The sequence below is a fragment of the Tyto alba genome, unplaced genomic scaffold (genome assembly GCF_018691265.1).
Source record: "Tyto alba isolate M040663 unplaced genomic scaffold, T.alba_DEE_v4.0 Super-Scaffold_26, whole genome shotgun sequence".
Lineage (NCBI taxonomy): Eukaryota > Metazoa > Chordata > Aves > Strigiformes > Tytonidae > Tyto > Tyto alba.
In genome coordinates, this window is record NW_024881300.1 from 3,633,593 (window position 1) to 3,651,283 (window position 17,691).

The 17,691-nt window shown below is 38.5% G+C and overlaps 3 protein-coding genes across 8 annotated transcripts in view; 2 read left to right on the forward strand and 1 right to left on the reverse strand.

Annotated features, from left to right (window-relative positions):
• Positions 1 to 1,845, forward strand: part of SLC7A6 (solute carrier family 7 member 6) — a 31,494-nt gene extending 29,649 nt beyond the window's left edge. For both annotated transcript variants that reach the window (XM_032997678.2, XM_042797368.1), the window contains exon 10: positions 1,090 to 1,845. In XM_032997678.2, the coding sequence (XP_032853569.1) occupies positions 1,090 to 1,181 (92 nt within the window). In that variant the 3' untranslated portion in view covers positions 1,182 to 1,845. The remainder of the gene's footprint in view (positions 1 to 1,089) is intronic.
• Positions 1,846 to 2,172: 327 nt separating this feature from the next.
• SLC7A6OS (solute carrier family 7 member 6 opposite strand) lies at positions 2,173 to 8,770 on the reverse strand. Of its 2 annotated transcripts, none has more exons than XM_042797370.1 (5): positions 8,558 to 8,770; positions 7,558 to 7,935; positions 5,560 to 5,754; positions 4,585 to 4,714; positions 2,173 to 4,096 (listed from the first exon to the last, which is right to left on the reverse strand). In XM_042797370.1, the coding sequence occupies exons 1-5, from the start codon at positions 8,714 to 8,716 to the stop codon at positions 3,975 to 3,977; spliced, it is 984 nt and encodes a 327-aa protein (XP_042653304.1). In that variant the 5' UTR covers positions 8,717 to 8,770; the 3' UTR covers positions 2,173 to 3,974. The 2 variants fall into 2 exon arrangements, with proteins under 2 accessions (XP_042653304.1, XP_042653303.1); XM_042797369.1 differs by having other exon boundaries at positions 5,560 to 5,757.
• Positions 8,771 to 8,869: 99 nt separating this feature from the next.
• Positions 8,870 to 17,691, forward strand: part of PRMT7 (protein arginine methyltransferase 7) — a 59,088-nt gene continuing 50,266 nt past the window's right edge. For 2 of the 4 annotated variants that reach the window (XM_042797365.1, XM_042797366.1), the window contains exons 1-9: positions 8,872 to 9,171; positions 9,261 to 9,434; positions 10,266 to 10,302; positions 11,662 to 11,811; positions 13,448 to 13,556; positions 13,900 to 14,012; positions 15,219 to 15,460; positions 15,592 to 15,769; positions 16,860 to 16,987. In XM_042797365.1, the coding sequence (XP_042653299.1) occupies positions 9,340 to 9,434; positions 10,266 to 10,302; positions 11,662 to 11,811; positions 13,448 to 13,556; positions 13,900 to 14,012; positions 15,219 to 15,460; positions 15,592 to 15,769; positions 16,860 to 16,987 (1,052 nt within the window). In that variant the 5' untranslated portion in view covers positions 8,872 to 9,171; positions 9,261 to 9,339. Of the gene's footprint in view, positions 9,172 to 9,260; positions 9,435 to 10,265; positions 10,303 to 11,661; positions 11,812 to 13,447; positions 13,557 to 13,899; positions 14,013 to 15,218; positions 15,461 to 15,591; positions 15,770 to 16,859; positions 16,988 to 17,691 lie in introns of all 4 variants that reach the window. The other 2 variants (XM_032998456.2, XM_042797367.1) reach the window with 2 other exon arrangements.

Consider the following 17,691-nt stretch of genomic DNA (forward strand, 5'->3'; position numbering starts at 1 on the left):
CTGACTAATGTGCAACCGGTCTCCACGCAACGGCCACCTTGGAAAACACCCTCCCACACACACACACACTTCTTCCTCTACCTGTTTTTATTGCTAAGCATGACATTATATGGCATGAAATATCCCTTTGCCTGGTTTGGGTCAGCTGTTCTGGCCATCTCCCCTCCATATTTCCTGCCCATCCCCATCCTGATGGTTGCAGAGGGCAGAGTGGGAGGAAAAAAATCCTTGATGCTGTGCAAACACTGCTCAGCAATGGTCAAAACATCAGTGTGTTACCAACCCTGTTTGAGCCACACATCCAAAACACAGCACCCTGTGGGCTGCTATGAAGAATGTTAACTGCATTCCAGCCAGGCCGAGTAAAGGATATACTGATTTTATATATATGTTTTTACACATAGACTTCATTTACTGTGTATCTAAAAGACCAACCACTTTCTACAGATTGTGTCCTAAGTTTTTATACATTTCTATTTAACCGAGCACATGAAAAGCCTCTTTTTTAAACAAGGTTGATGACACTAAAAGTACAGGACGTTCTTAGTAATGCAAGCTAGCTGTCTTGCTTTACTGAATCAGTTGTTTGAAGATGGATAGATTTGATGTCAGTCACAGGTGGAGTTTTGCCTTCTATTGAATTGCTGCAGTTAAATTGTACATTTTTCTCCAGCAGTGCACTGTTGTCATTGTAGCCTGATCTTAGTCTGAGACAGGATGTGGTGCTGCAGCAGCTAGAGAATATGTAAATACTCAGCAATCTTCTCACTTTCCTGTGTGCTATTTGTTTTTTTGTTATATACTAACGATTTTACACTCTTAATTATAGAGAAAAAAGGTCTTACTTCAGTTACTTGGCAAGGTGCCTGAGAAAAATACCCTAGGATAACAACATAATGGTTTTAAACATTATCTGTTTAAAAAATTTGAGTGGAAGACACTTTTTGTATTAACTTTTATCATTTGTTGCCCTTAAGAAAAGTGAGGCAGCATTCTTGACAACTGGCTTTCATTAGTTCGATGCATATTGTGTAATTAGAGTTGAGATAGGTGGCTATTCTTCTGATTTATCTCCATTTTTCTATGCAGGTGCAGTCACACGAAACATGCAGCTGCTCTGTTACTGTGTTTTAACGGAGATGGACACAAATGAAAAGAAGTCAGAAATCAAATCCAACTAAAATTTCAAAGCCAGTAGAAGAAACAGGAGGGAGGATGAAACAGTGATGTCAAAAGGGAAGAGATGGAACTGGAAAAAACAGGAAAACTGTTTCCACTGGTCTTTAAGAAACACTGAAAATGTACTTACCGGCAGTTGGATTCCCACATAGATCGTGCCCTCACACCACTCTCCTAAACTGTGGCATATTTTCAGGGCATGTTTTCATTGGATAATGATTACCTATTCATTTCAGGCACACAAGCTATGCGTCAATACTGTTCCTTCTTCAGAATTGGTATTAAAATGGTAAGAGCTAATGGATCAAATTAGATTTCTGCAGAACCAGGAGGTGAAGTAATGCTTTTTTAAGACTGAAAACCACTTTGACTCAAAAGACCAAAAGTCATTTCCAGCTTAATTCTGTTGGATGTTTGCATGAAATGATTTGCTGTGCTATCTCGGTTCTTATCCCAGAAGACAACTGGTCACAACAAACTACCTAATTTGTCATTATTAGCAGAAAAATGAATAAAGTTGTGCTACGTTATTTAAAGACTGAACCAACCTTTATCCCTTAATGATAAGTATTTTATGCCATACACTGTGTGGAAATGTGGTAGCTGACTGTGGCAGAGATTTAATCAACAAAACACCTCGACATTAAAGATTCCATTAACAATTGATGATTCTTTCCTGTTAGCTTGTTGGTACTTGGGTCAACTTCTGCTAGGCTTTATGGAACTTCTAAAATTAAAATGTTCCATTTGAAGCTTGTAAGCATTTGTTTCTGAACTGTTTGAGTGAACACACGTTAGCAGTGTTACCTTAGCAGTCAGAAAACGCCCATTTTAAATTTCAGTGCTGTTCACTAGAAAATGACCATCCAAAATCTTACAGACCAAACCACTCTTTTTTACTTCTGTAGCAGTTCAGTTCTGTGCCAGCAACTGTATCTTGAAAGCTAAGAATCAAGGAGATAAAATAGGAATAAGAACAGGAATGAAAAACAGTATTGCAATACGGTCTGATTTGTATTTGTAGTTCCAAAGCCATAAGCCTAACATCAGGACATTTTGGTATTGAATTTTGGTGCATCAAAAGGTAACATGATACCAGCCTGTTTAGCTAGCAGAAATATACTTCAAAAACATAACTGAAATTTTTATCTTAGTTTAGAATGTTTACCTTGAGTGACCTGTTTGTCCACAGGTGCAGTTTTTTGTGCATTTAAGTGCAACTAAATCTTGTAATCATATTATGAATGAAGCAACGCACAGTTCAAATGCTGCACCACATTTGCATCAGCCACTTGAATAATATTGAGAGTATTTGGATTCTCGCACTGACTCCCTGACCAACATTATCTTAAACAAAAAGCTACAGATACTGTCAAAGCGTAGAAGATGGTGAAGACTAACATAAAATGGAATCTTAGGCTACCTTTATGAAGCAGCACTGGGATTCAAGATAGTTAAATTCTATCTATCTGAGGAACTTTCTGCACACTGGGCACACAGGTAGAGTCTTGTCAGTTTTTAATTAAAATTAGCATTTAGTTATTCTAATATAGCTTTTTAATCTTGCATATGATTAGAATGAATTCAGTATCTATGTTGAGACATCTGTCCAGTGGACAAGCATAGCTTTAACAGGCTAGGTTAACAGCCATATTAACCTTTCTGCGAAACCGAAGAAAAAAACGTTTTGCTTCTACTGCCTTGACATCACCAGCCAGAAATAATTGACCTAAAGTCACTGCTGCAACCTACAGCTCATGAATGACATTGATCTAACATCCTATTAGCTATTTTTTTACAGACTCAAGTAGGAGAGTGCTGTACTATTTTTTGTGTCCAAACAGGTAAGATGAAATTGTTTTAAAGATGTATGAATGCAAGTTAAAATGCTGACATGGCTTTAGCTGTACCAACTCCTTTGATCTTTAAACGAGTAAGAAAACTTAGTCAAAAATTCTTTATTTACAATTTAAATACATGTATATTGTTCTACTTCAGTAGTAAAATTACTGGAGTAACAGTAATAAAATTAACAGGTCAAGGCATTTCATATGGTCAAACACTTGTAAAGAAAGTAACTTGAAATAGAGTAGAACGTACTAGGACAGAGTGCCTTTTTCCAGGACTTCTACTTGCCATCATGGCAGACATGTTGATCTTTTTGTGCAACCCGACACATTACTCATGACCAGAAAGGCTGCTGCCAACAATACATCCATATATAATGTAGAGGTAATGTCAATACAGGTACAAATGCTTGGGCAGACAGCTTAATTTAAAAAAAAAAAAAAAAAAGTTTCTTCAGAATGTAGGCATCACAGATTGGGGGGAAAAAAAAAAATCTATTTTAAAGAATAGAGTATCTTTTGCTTGGAATGAAAGTTTGTGTTGGCAGCTGGCCCTATTTACACCCATCTGTTTAACACCTACCAACTAAAGTTGTCTGCTCAGATTAGTAAAAGGTTTTAGTATTTACTGGAATCCCAATCTAGTATCTAATACTCAAGCCTAGTCAGTAAGCAGTGGTGAACCATGCTAGTCACCAACAGTTTCAGGAGGCCAAACAGGCAAAAATTTAGCCTAAAGCTCATCCATGTAAAGACTGGTTTCGTACTGTCCCAGTGAGCACAACTTTTAGTGGAAAGCAGTTTTGCAGGCTTTTGTTCTGCTTTTTGGTTTTTTTTTTTTAGTTCAACATTCCTATGAATAGCCATCAGCTACCCTCTGGATTTTCAGTTCTACTGCAACAGCAGAATTTCATCTTCAGTATGCACTGCATCTTCAAAAAAGGGCTGTTAGTCAGAATCCAAATCCTGGATCTCATCATATCCAAATTCCTGTAGAACCTCCTGCCGGTATTTGTTCCATGTTCTTCTCCTGTAACATTGGTCCTCATCACTGAAGCTCTCTTCAGATTCTAAAGAAAGAACATCAATGCTTTTAGATTATTCCTTCTTTTTAGTTCAACAATTAGGTTAATCAGACTATTTTAAGCTTCTGAAGTTAACAAATACAAAATGTGAACTGCTGTATTAGGTGAGGTGTGAATTGTGCTTGGAGTGCACTGGGATGGGGAGTTTAGAAGGCAGAGGCAGTGTTTCACAAACATGTGGAACCAAGTCATTTATTCCTTCTCAAAACAAGCAATCCTTTGCAATTACAGCAGCCTGGAGTTCTTAATTTTGACCTTATACAAACACTATAAGATCCCTTGTAATTCCAAGAAAGAGGATTCTTCTCTAAGCAGATTTAACCCATTGTAAGAGCAGAACACTACCCCAGCAGTGCTTGTTTTGTTTTGTTTTGTTTTGTTTTGTTTTTTTCTTTTTTAGAGACAGCATATAAAAAAGGATGGGGTTTATATGTGCACAGCATGAAAGCAAACAGTATTTGTGACAGGCACACCTTTTTCTCCATCATCATCTTCCTCGGGTAAGAATTCATCTTCATCAGGATAATCATTACGCCAGTTATTTTCATCATTTTCATCATCTTCATCTTCATATGTTTCCCCTGGAACATGATCATCATCTACCTGCATGTCAACACAAAATGTAACTTTCACTACAAGTACACTTAGCATTAAGTGGTTTTTCACCCACCTATACAACACTATATAGATCCTAAAGAATCAAGAGATACATATCTACTTCATGCATGAGTAATTCTGCAGTTGCAGAAAGCACACTGCAGAAAAATTTGTGGTGTTGGTATATTCACCATAACACAGAAATCTGCTTTAGGTGAAAAATCAGTTAAGTTATGTGTTTACATGTTCCACTTCAACATTTAAATGCTAAGGTTAATGTCTAAATTCTGCTCACTTCAGTAGTAGTGTAATAGATCAAGGAAAATAAAAAGTTGCTCCAGGATCCCAATATGCAAGTCTATTCATCACAGTATCTATACTATGAAAAACTAAAGCTTACATTTAACTTCCTAACTCCACAGTCACTGAAGGACAACTATTACAAGAAAATGTTTTGTATTAAGTTTTGAAAAAGTTGTGTCCAGTGTTGCTCCTTTTTTCACTCAATCATATTTACAACTACATTTTAATCACTGCCTCCTAATCACAAATGAGAGACGAATTACTTAAGTTTACATTTGTGTGCTAAAATTTGGCAATTTGAAGCCAGACAAATTCTTCTGTGTATATGAGCACTATCCCTTCAGTTTTCATTGTCATAATTTGCTTGGATCAGCAGTAACCTGCAGGAACATAGGACTGGCAGTTACAAAAAGCCTAACACAAGTCACTGAGCATGTCTAGTATCTCAAAGGATCTTTCTTGGCATAGCAAATTTTAACAATAGGACTTTAAGCACATTTATTTGTGACCTTTCTATTTTAAAAAGATCTGTTTTCCCACACCCTTACCAGTTCATATTCTTCACTATAGGGCTGTACAGAAAGGATATTTTGAATCCAACCAAGGGCTGATGTTTCCATATAATAGATGTCATAAACATACTCATCTTCTTTCTCATGGTGTTTTTTACCATCTTCAGAAACATTTAAACGCTCACGGATCATCTCTACTGCATTGCAAAGAATCACATCTGGATCAGTCTTCTGCTGAGAGAAAAGAAAAACAAAAATTAAAAAGCGTATTTCCACTGAAGCCATGCACACAAAGTCTTAATTACAGCCAACAGTTTTCTTTATAGACAGTAGCCAACAGCTAGCTAGGGATGATATTCTGAAGTCTTAGACTAAAACACTTTCCCATTGAAATGCCAATATTTAGAACATTAGCAGCCTAGAACAGAATGACTTTTCCAATTACCATAGTACTGTGCAGGCATGCCTTGTTTCAGATAATAGGAGAAAAATTCTGGGACAAGTTAAATAGAAACTGTTGAAGGGGATGTGATTAATCCCGTAGAACTGTTCACCTGTTTCTGATGGCATGCTCATTGAAAAGACAGTTTAAAAACAGTCTGTGCTTTGCAGAGCATTACACTTGCAACACTGCAGGAAAAGTGTACATACAGTGGCATGGATAATATGCAAGCAACTTACAGTATACTAAGTGTGCAGGAGAAACAATGAAAATGTGATAGATTAACAGGAAAAGGCTGACAGGCCCTACAGATACTCTTTTTTATCTCCTCACTTCAACATTAACACAGAAATTTCTTCAAGCTTTCTCCTTCCTAACAAACTATTTGCAATGTATTTGCTTTAGTGACCTGCGCTTGAAGGTCTACACAGACAGGTTTTTGCTGCCAATTTTTCTCTGCTAGAGGTTTTCAGAATATCTTGTCCAATCCACAGTAGTGTCTCCTGAACTACTTAGCTAATTCTGAGGAATAGCAACAGACCAGCCTTTAATTCACTTCTAAATACTTGCAAAATGAAAACGATTACTTTTTCTTACTGCTAGCTCTACAAGAGTAAAATTCTGATGCTGTTTCATTCCTGTTTTTCTACACAGCAGAGCAATAAGTAACAGTTAACTAACAGATCTCAAATGCCTGTTTGAACTACCTGCTTAAGAGAAAGCGAGAGTTCATATTCAAGTTTGATGGCAAAACCCTGAAATAACCTATAAGAAATGCTGAAGGATGACAGCTAATTGGGCTCTTCCTCACTCAAGTATCTTTTCTCAGAGCTGTGACGGGCTGTGTAAGCAAAACATCCATGTGTACTTATACAGTGAAGGAGCTACTAAAGAAAGCATATGCAGCCCTCACCTTTTTTATCCATGTGGTTACGGCTTTCTAATACAAAATCTTAACACTCTGTATGCTGGGTAACCCTCCACAGATGGCAGAGCTCCTTCATACTTAAAACCATGCTAGATACTGAGCAGACACTCCTCAAACTCAAAATATAATACCAATGAGAACGGGACGTAGGGGCTTAAGCAGCCTGACAAACGCCTAGAGTTCTGCTAAAAACAAAATACACAATAAAACCTTATATTGTAATGAGAAGGGGAAGCTCAAACCCATCTTTTCCTTTAGGAAACTGGCCTACAAGTGACATTCCTAGGCATGTGGGTAGATGAGAAGACATTGAATTAGATTTTTTCTTTTCTAGGCAGACATTAAAAAAACCCCTCAGAGATCCATCTGACAAATGAATGTGAGAATTTATACATCAGAATAGGATACAGAAAAAACAGGGTGGTACAAGCCCTTCCTGCTGCAGCCAACTCCACACGGATACCAGTCTCAACAACATTAGTGTACCTAAGGATCCTCATTGAAGTTACTCCCTGTAAACTATTCCAACTTGCAAATATCTAGTTAAAGCTCCTATTAAATAGTGACATACTTACAATGCAAAACAACTTCCACAGCAGTCAGTCTGCCCACATGTCAACAGTGATATCAAAATGCATTGAGCACCAGAAGTTTGTTTGCTGACCTGTGGGTTTGCAGCAGTTACACCGGAGTCTCCCACCACCTCCTCTTCTTGGACAATATCGAACAGCTGGAATTCCCCACAGCAGTCCGAACTCTTATCAACAGCACCGCTCGCCTTTTGTGAAGCATCTTCTGTCCCTTCAGAGCCTGGTCTGTCCCCATCCAGCGGTGCCTGGCGGCCTGTGGCGGGTGCGACTGTTTCAGCACAGCTGGGCCGATGGCTGGCTATCACACGGTAGCGGTTTTCCTTCCTTTTCACTTGCTTGGAAGAGCGGAGCTCCTGAATGATTCGCTGAGTGCTTCCTAAAGAGGGTTGCAGTTTTTGAGCTGCTTTGTCTCGAGTGATCACTTCTTGAACGTACTTCTGAACTGGTTCACTCTGGGTAGAGGAACAAAAAGAAGGAATATAACGACACCAGTGACATAACGAGCTCTCAAGTGATTAGTAACTACTATTACTGGTGCTTCCTATTCGAGGACCACAGTACCAAAGTTTCTAACATCATTCAAGTAACTTCTGCTACTGCTTTAAGCACCACAACTATCACAACATTCCCTTGATATGGGGAAAAAAGCGTAAGGTATTTGTATGTTACAAGCCTGTTTCATTTTTAAACAATATACTTTGTGGTACAGAATAACCCTCCAAACAAAAACATGCCTTTGGAAGACTATGACGGCCCTAAGTTGAAGGCATAACATCTTTTGCAGGCTCCTACAAGAAAATTCAGTTTTATTCCGTAAAAAAGGCAGCACGGTGTATGGAAGTTGTTAGGCTTGGAGGGCTTCGGCACCTCAAAGAGGCTTCACTCCCCGCCGGTTCTGTGGTCTGTCCGTGAAGAACAGTCTGCAAGCACAGAAAAGCCGGCGCCAACGCAACTTTTCACGGCGGCGACCCCGCTGCGCTCCCGACCGGCGACCGGGAGAAGGCGGCACCTCGCCTCCCGGCTTCGCCCCCACGAGCGGCGCCGCGAACCCGGAAGGCGCCCGGGCCGCAGTACCTGGGAGGACACGGTGCCCACCAGCTTGAAGAGGTTCCGCTCCACCGGCCGATCGCCGCCGCCCTCCGTGCGCAGCCGCTTGCAGGCGAGGAGCAGCGACTCGGCCGGCTCGGGCCCGCCGCGCTTCCGCTGGACGCGCAGCACCGCCACCCGCTCCATGGCGGCCGCGCGGCGGGAGGGAGCCGGGACCGCCCCCGCCGCCGCCGCGCGGTGCACGCCGGGCCGGCGGCGGGCTGTGGGGCGGCCTCAGCGGTGGGTGGCGGTGGGCCCGCGGCGTGAGGGGGGAGATGGGGCGATGGGGGCGCGGTGCTGTTTTCCAGCAGGGGATAGGGAAGTGTTTCCGCCGTCTCCCGTCGCAGCTGCTTCCCGAGGCGGGGGAAGGACCGGGCCGAGGCTGCTGGCACCCGCCCCGCCCGGCTCGGGCCTCCCCACCGCTGCCCGCGGTGTGGGGAGCCCCGCCGCGCGGCGTGCGGCGCCTTGGAGACGGGTGTTTTTCCTGGAGAATTTCCTGCTGCTTTATCTTTTTCTGGGCCGAGTTTCTGAACGGGGCTGGGCGGCAGGGCTGAGCTGAAAACGTCCTTCTAGAAAAAGCGCAACCAGTGCTTGTGGCCGAGGCAGGTGTAACGGGGGAAAGGGTGTCCACAGCTGAAGTGATGTCTGTTGTTTTCACTTGAAATTCTGTGGGGTTTTTTTTTGTCCACAGACAGTATTTTGAGTGTTATACTGAAGCCGAAGCAGCAAAACCGCACATAATACGTAAATAATACAAATCGAGATTGATCATGAGGACGTTTTGTGGAAGAGCTAATCCAACCACTGGTGCAATGGAGTGGTTAGAAGAGGATGAGGACTATGACTACCATCAGGAAATTGCAAGGTATGCTGGAAAAACTCACTCCGCCAGAGCTACAAAAAAAGAGCAAACACAGCTTGTTTTTATGACAGATTTTGGGTTTATCTCTGTAGAAGTTCCAAGGGTACAAGATGAACAGACTGTAGGACGGCCTAAATGTTACAGTGCCCTGTGTTGTACAGGGCAGAACTAGAAATGCAGAATTTTGTAAAGTATTCTCCAGGTAGTTTGCTTCTACATTTTTTTTAAACATTTCTGAGGTACTTACCTTAATACTGACAGTGACTGAGTTGTGGCAAAATGCATTGACTAAATTTGTTTTAAATCTCTAGTGCAAGAAATAATTGCCACTTGTCTGTTCCTGCAGTAACTTTTTAAGAGCTTAATGTAACAACCAGAGAAATGGGGAAGATTAGATTTTGGGGTGTTTTTAAGTAGCGTAACCCATGAAGAAATGGGGACCAAAGAAATGTAAGTCTTTATAACAAATGATAGATCGTTATTGGGCTGACTATTGCTATGTATTGCTCTGTATGAACCTCTGTCTGTGCCAGCTGTTACTTCACAGCTCTTTGTCCATAGGTTCATGTATTGTGTCCATTGCTGAAGAGAGGATATATGCCAGCAGTTAATTAGTTCATTTATATGCTCATGATCGGTTCACCGAAATGACATTATTCCTTAGATCTGGGAAGCGGTTCACATTCTCAAAGCGTGTGTCAGTTCCCTGTGCATTTATGGGCCATAGGGTCCAGTTGCCTTAGTAAGAGGAAACAAAGGAGGCTATGCGAGATCTAGCAGTTTTGTTGTGCTTTGCAGTATGTAGTACTTTGACTGGATTTTTTTTTATTGTAGGTCACGCTATGCAGATATGCTTCATGATAAAGACAGAGTAAGTACAGAAGCAAAAAAACCTTTTGAATGGTGAGAAAATACTCATTTCCTTTCTCTTGAATAGCTGTCACTACATAGTTATAAAAGTTTCTCTGAAAGATGAAATGATCGAATTTGTACCCTTTAAGATACCAGACATGCTCTTAAATCAACATGTGACTATAGTGTTCTGGTTTTTTACTGCAGAACATTATATTTACATTCAGTAGCTGACTTTTGCTGTTCTGTGTTTGACATTTTAACAAAGCTTATTAGATGAAATTTCAAAGGCTGTAAATGTGAATCTAGGCTTCTTAGTTTTTATAGGAATGTAAGTAAAGTCTGTTCTTTTGTAGTGTTTTTAGCTCTTATTTAATGCTTAAGATTGAGAAGAAAATTGAGATACCAAATGTACAGACATGATAAAGTATGGAGCGGATGGTTTAAATGTTCTTTCTGCTCTAGCTGAGTAGTCAATAACCTTTTTAAAGACTTTTATGGTGCCTGTACTATGAGTCTTGAATTCATACTGAATTGAAACATGCCAGAGGGATCAGGCATTTAATAAGCCATGGAGAGGCAGCCAGTTGTGTCTAAGTAATTAAAACAACTCTATTGGAATTATATGTCAGAAGTGTTAACTAGAATTGTTTGGAAAGGAACCCAGCAGATTCCATATGTCCAAAGGTTATTATTTCGAAAGGCTTGATAAGACATTCCTTTCCAAATGATTTACAATAAGCTGTTATGGAGTAAATATAAGCGTGTATTTCTATAGGTATACTGTAGCTGACAGATGGCAAGATTTGTTTTTTTCCCTGTTGTTATTGCTGTTATTGTATTGTTATTGTTGTTATTGCATGTAGACCCACTTTACTGGCTTTTGATTATGTGTCGTTTTTACACATGTTGCTTCTCATGTATGAACATTTTCCAGAGATGGAGAGGAATCTAAATCCAGGATACTTCAGCTCTTGTGCTGTCATAGTCACTAGGAGACTGTTTGAGAGGTGCTGCAGAGAAAAAATAAGAAACCCAGTAGTATTTCACATGGATCTTACTATTATTTTTATGTCTAGAAAATGCATTGCATTTTCAAATTATGCATGCACTGTAAATAGCAGACTGAGCAATGATAAGTGAAGAGTGTGATAAAAATTGTTGTGCTTTAAATGGACTGATTCCTCCAAAAACACTTCCTTTTGCTGAAAACGGCTTGGGTATGAATATAGCATAAGAATGTCTGTAGGCTTTTATCTAATTATAAACTCATAGTCCGAGAATGTAAGATTTTCCATGAAAGATATAAGTATAAATGGATAAGAGGTTGCTGATCTCTTTTTTTTTTTTTTCCTTTTTTTTTTTCCCGTCTCCACAGAACACAAAGTACTACCAAGGTATTCGTGCTGCAGTGAACAGAGTAAAAGAAAGAGGTGAGAAAGCAATTGTTCTAGATATAGGGACTGGCACAGGACTCCTGTCTATGATGGCAGCTTCAGCGGGTGCAGATTTCTGCTATGCAGTTGAGGTAAGCATTTGCTACTGGTTGCATGTCCTTTTGCATGCATGCCCATAACCTCTTTGTAGAGCTTTAATGCAATTGTGCCTGGGTGATCAGTGCTGTGGATGCATTTGCCATTTTGTACTGTGGTTTCTGAAATGCAAGTTTGATGCTTTTATGTGTGTGAAGAAGACTTAGATCTTACAAGGATATGGTTGAAAAGACATAATACATTTTTCATTCTTGGGATAGCTTCTGTAAATGTACAGATTAACACTACTAAGTCAAGTTTTATAGTCTTCTGTCTTCTTTACATATCAAAATTCAAGTGTAATATGGAAAACTTCAATGCTTTTGAAAAAGGTATGTGTTCTCAAACTATATTGCTGATCTTCTGAAGTTTCAGCTCATGGAGATGGGGTCTCAGACCCACTTAATCATAAAATGTACCCCATCTTAATAAAAAGAATGTCTCATAAACTTATTTTTCCATCTCTTTGTGATTAGATAGAACATCTTTTTTATTGGCAGTTAAGAAACATCCTGATGGTCATTAGCAGTCGTTATTTATATTAAGGATAACAGGAACGTTTTGGCCAATTTAATTTTTTGTTTTGCACATTTGAAGAAACAAAGAGAAGATTCACTTGTCTGTAGGTCATAGTTGAAAGGGTGTGCTGTGATTTTTATTCAAGTAAAAATCTACTTTTCTTAATCTAGGATTTTATTCTATGATCATTTTTCAGGGACTGTCATCTTTCCTGTATGCACAGGAAGCAATAACCTCCAGAATAAATCTGTTCACAGCCAGTCATATGGAAGAGACAGTATCAAAAGTGATGTGGTAGTAGGGGTCTTTTGTCTTCTGCTTAGTAGCTTGTTGACCTTTCTGGCAGAGGAGGATCGCCCACTTTTGGGAGGAAAGGAAGCACATGATGGAAAATAAGAGGCTAATATGAAAAGTCTGAGAGCTACTGGTATAGGTGTTCTAATAGGAGTACATTATTCCAGTTCTGGAACTTGGGCTAGGTTCCAAAGTGGTGACAAATTTCTTAAGTAGTCAGGTTGTGTGGCCGAGTAGAATGTTTAACGTTTTTGAGTTTGGATGTGAATGTTAAGCCCTTTCAACACATTCTTCTTCATCCTATTTTCAAGTTACATACTTTCTCTGTTCTTCTCTTTGTTCTAAATGAAATAAAAATTCTTGTCACAGTTATGCTATTAATAAAAGCAGATTTTTGATGTACTTAAGTGATCATTTCAGTGCTAGTTGTTTTGGGTTCCTTTATATATTCATTTGTTTTATATCTTGAGCACATAAAAGTCTCTGGAGGCCTCTTTTGATGCATATATATCTTTATTTCTGAAAATAACAAGTTTGTTTAATGTAACTGCTAAAATATTCTTAACATGTATTTTTGTCTTTCAAAAGTTAAATTCAGTAGCTTTTGGAGACAGCTGATATTTTGTAACTGACATTGGAGCTCTATGAACCTTTGAAGTGAGGCTTGCTGTCTTGTTTCATGGTAATAGACTTCAAACAGGAGAAGATACAGAAGACGTTAAAATTTTGGCAGGACTAAATATACTGCATTTGGTGTTGGTGTCCTTTCATTTTTAAAAGTTAGTGTTAGCTTACTTGTTAGAGTCTTGCTATTTACAGGTTTTCAAGCCCATGGCTAATGCTGCTGTGAAAATAGTGGAGAAAAATGGTTTTCGTGACAAGATCAAGGTAATCAACAAGCACTCCACTGAAGTCACAGTTGGCCCAGGTAAGAAAAATAGGCTAGGGTTTAAAAATTGGCAAGTATCTCAAAACCATGAGAGAATATGTATTTTTCTTACTTTCTGAATGTTTTTAATTAAACCAAGCAAATCCTTTACTCCCTAGAAAGCAGCATTGGAAATTTCCTTCAAAAGGAAGTGTTGTAATAGTATTTCAGTAGTTGTTTGTATTTCATAGTAAAAGTAAACTTCTAAAAGAAAACAATTTGCAGTCTTCAGAAGGTTCTCCAACAGGAATAAGTTTTTTAATTACTTGTGTTTTCAGTGTAGCATCTTCTTCAAAAGACTTATGTAAGATCTTAATTTTACAGTATTAAATTGTGTCTTTAGATGGAGATATGCAGTGTCGTGCAAACATCCTGGTAACAGAATTATTTGATACAGAGCTGATAGGAGAAGGAGCTTTACCAACCTATGAGCATGCACACAAATACCTTGTACAGGTAAGAAACCAGAAATTGTTAGTGTGTCAGATTTATCCCTAGAGAAACTTGTCTTTTTTGGAGTAAGATAGAAGTTGATTGATTGATTTGATTTCTGTGTCCTTTGTAAATACACCACCAGCTGTGCTAATTTCTTATTCAGTGAATAATATACTAGATTCATTTCTAGAATAATGCTATTGGAGTACATATTGTAAATCACAGGCTCTGAAATCACACTTAGTTGCTTTGTATTAAAATCAGTAACTTGCTCGTTAACAAATGCATTTTAGAAAGGCATCCAGTTCTGATTTGGAACTTTCCTTAGTAGTTTGTTCCAATGGCAAATAGGTCCCAAGACCTTTTAATAATTTTTTTTTTATCTCCACTTATATTTAATGGGCTTCACCTCCCAGGCATTGATATTTTTTTTTATTAAGGAGCTTTCTCCTCTGCATGTTTTCTGCCTGTGAAAATATTTTAAACACTGTAATCAAAGTATGTGTCAAAATACCCACTGAATATTAATCTATAGATAAAATTTTAGGGCTTTTTCTTTTATCCCTTCTAATATTTCCCTTTAATTAAAATGTGGATGGCAAAACTTTATTTAGGTTTCTAAGTTTCATTTCATCAGTTTTACGTGTAAAGACAATAGCACTCCAAAATTTTTTTACTGATCTCCACATATAACTAAATTGTAATTAGTCTTTTTTGTAAAAGCATTGTTCTTTGACTTCACAGTTAGCTCTTAGTTCACGGTGCTTTTTTAGAACAACTTGTATGTTTTGTATTCTTTAAACATGGGTACAGAGTTGTTACTGCATAAATATTTGAGCCATAATTATTCACTCATTGTAATCACAAACTCAGTTTTGATAGCTGAGTAGTTACCTGACTTGAGAAGCTCAAGATTGATCTCTCATCTCAGAACGAGAATGGAAGTATGTGTTTAACTGAGGCTAGTAAAACGATACTGTTGCCTGGTTAAGAAAGTAATCTGGCCTTGCTGAACTACACTGAAGAGGGATAGATATGTGTATCATATTTCACAGAGAGAAAGTGAAAGTGCTCTGATGTTACAGAAGTCTCTGAAATAATTTGTGTTTAAGATTTCAAAGCTAGTCCAATTTTTCTTTAAATTGTTTCACATTTCGATTGATTTAATTCTCATGCATGTTAAATCAGATTTGTTGAGTGCATTTACCCTTTGTTTTGAACACTCAGGAAGGATGTGAGGCAGTGCCTCATAGGGCAACAGTGTATGTCCAGTTAGCGGAATCCAAAAGAATGTGGTCCTGGAACAAACTGTTTCCTGTTCGTGTTGAAGCAGAGGATGGTGAAAAAATTATTGTGTCCCCTTCAGAAATGGAGAACTGTCCAGGTGTTCCTTCTGTTTGTGACATCCAGCTGAACCAGATGCCTTCAAGTGACTTCACTATCCTTAGTGATGTGTTGACAATGTTCAGGTATAGGCATTGTTTTGTTAAACTAAATTTTCCTGCTATGCCTTTTATATAGGTTGTGTATCCAGCTTATGTGAGAATTTCTGAAGAATGCTGAATTTTTTTTTTTTTATAATTTTGATGCTTCTCTGCAGTGTGGATTTCAGTAAGCCAGTGAGGAGTGCTTCTACCTACTACAGACTGCAGCTGGAGCCTGTGAAATCTGGCAAGGCACAAATCGTGCTTTCCTGGTGGGACATTGACATGGACCCTTCTGGGACGATAAATTGTACAATGGCTCCATACTGGGTAAACTCCACTTCTGCTTTCCAGGTAAAACACTGAGCCTTCAGATACTGTCATCGGAAGACTACCAGTAATTATTTTGAGTAAAGGCCGTAATGGGTGTTGTAAGCAGCTGTCCCTTAAACTGTATAAGAACTTTGCTAGTGTTTTGTCTATTGGAAGATGCTAAAGAAGCACGTCATAGAAATGTTAACTTTAGTATGTTCCTGTTGTAGGTTTTCTTTATTGTAAGACTTACATTTAAGCTTTAAAGTTGAAAAACTGAAGCTGTCTTCTAGATTATTTTTATTTTAATTATTTTATTTAACTAGTCTCTATCCCTGATCAAAATATTAGTCTGTGGTTTGCTTCCATGTAGTTCTTCTATTAAATTTCCAAATAAGTGTTAAGTTCATGGTAATATATTTATACTCCCATAAAAAAGGCTGGTGTGGGAAAATGCTGGGTCAATACTGGATATTTAGAGGAACAGGAGATCACTACTAAATCAGATTAATGTGTTTTTCTATGAATGTATTTACTAGTAGGATCAACTTAGTTAAAAGGAGGCTACAGAATGATTGTTTGCACTTACTGTGTTTGAGACTAAAATTTGAAACCATCATGCTTCAGGGCATTTGGTCAGCTTGGAATGAGCGATCAGCTTGAAGTATTTGCAGTGCAGTAAGTAGCTTTTTGAAACACAAAGTAGTTGTGCTGTCATACCCGAGTGACGCTAAGTGACCTCGTTTCATACATGAGGCTCCAACCACTGGTCACTGTCAGCCTTTCAATACAGGTTTCTAACATAAGTGAACTATAGAGGCAAAACTGCATTAATAAATGCAAAGTGTATTTTGGATTTGGTTTTCATTTGATAAAATACACACTTAGCTAGTCAGCAAGCCAGTGGTCTTGGGTTTATTCTGTTGTAAAAAATCTGTAGAAGTATTTTATTCAATATACGTTATTAGTCCTTATTCAGCCTTGCTAACATGAACAAGATTCTTTTAACTAGTCATACATCAGTGCTTCAGAGTTATGCCTATTCTTACTAATTGATTTCCTGCTATTTGTTTACTTTCCATTTACTATTTATGAGTTAATTCCTAAGGTTTTGTTTATCAACCCTTTTCAGTGGAGAGATCACTGGATGCAGTGTGTGTATTTTCTTCCAAATGAGGAGCTGGTTCTCCAGGGTGAGAAGGTGTACCTGACTGCCTGCCGTGATGAGTATGCCCTGTGGTATAAGCTGCAGAAAGCCAGGTAACAATACATCTGTGAGACAAAGGGTGGTATTTTATTCCAAGCTCAAGTATTTGCTGTTCTTAGAGCAGGTATTTTGTAGAAGAGCAAGATAAGAACCTAAGGACTGGAAAAATTATTAAAAGCCACTTCATAGGCAATGCACAGGTGAAAAAAACAAGTGATACATAAAAACACAGTCAAGGTTTGGACTGCAGGCTCCTGCCTTATACCTGGTGGTGTTCTGTGACAAAGAAACAAAAATCACTCATGGTAGGTTCCTGAAAATCTTAAAACATATCTCAGCTAAGCTGGCATATAGGTAAAGGAGTGATATAATTGCCATTCCATGTCTTTTTTTTTAATTTTCTATTTTCGTAGTCAGCACTGTCTTTGAGATTAATGCCTTGTGCTCAAATTAAAAGGAGCTTAATCATGTTGGTTGCAATGACAATATCAGCCAACATTTTTAAAAATCAATGCCAGCTTTAAAAGTCAATGCTTGAATTTTATGTGCCTTTTTTACTTAGGAATCCAAATGAGTAACTTTTTTCTAAAAGGCCAAAGCCTAAAACACCTAACCGTCGCAGTCAGTGGGAATGTTTGTGCGGCTCTTGGTTTTGTTTTGTTGGGTTTTGTTTTTTTTTTTTTTATATATATAAAAGGTGAAAATTAGCCCTTCCTTTAATTTGGAAATGCAAAGATAAAAAACAGTCCTTGCAGAA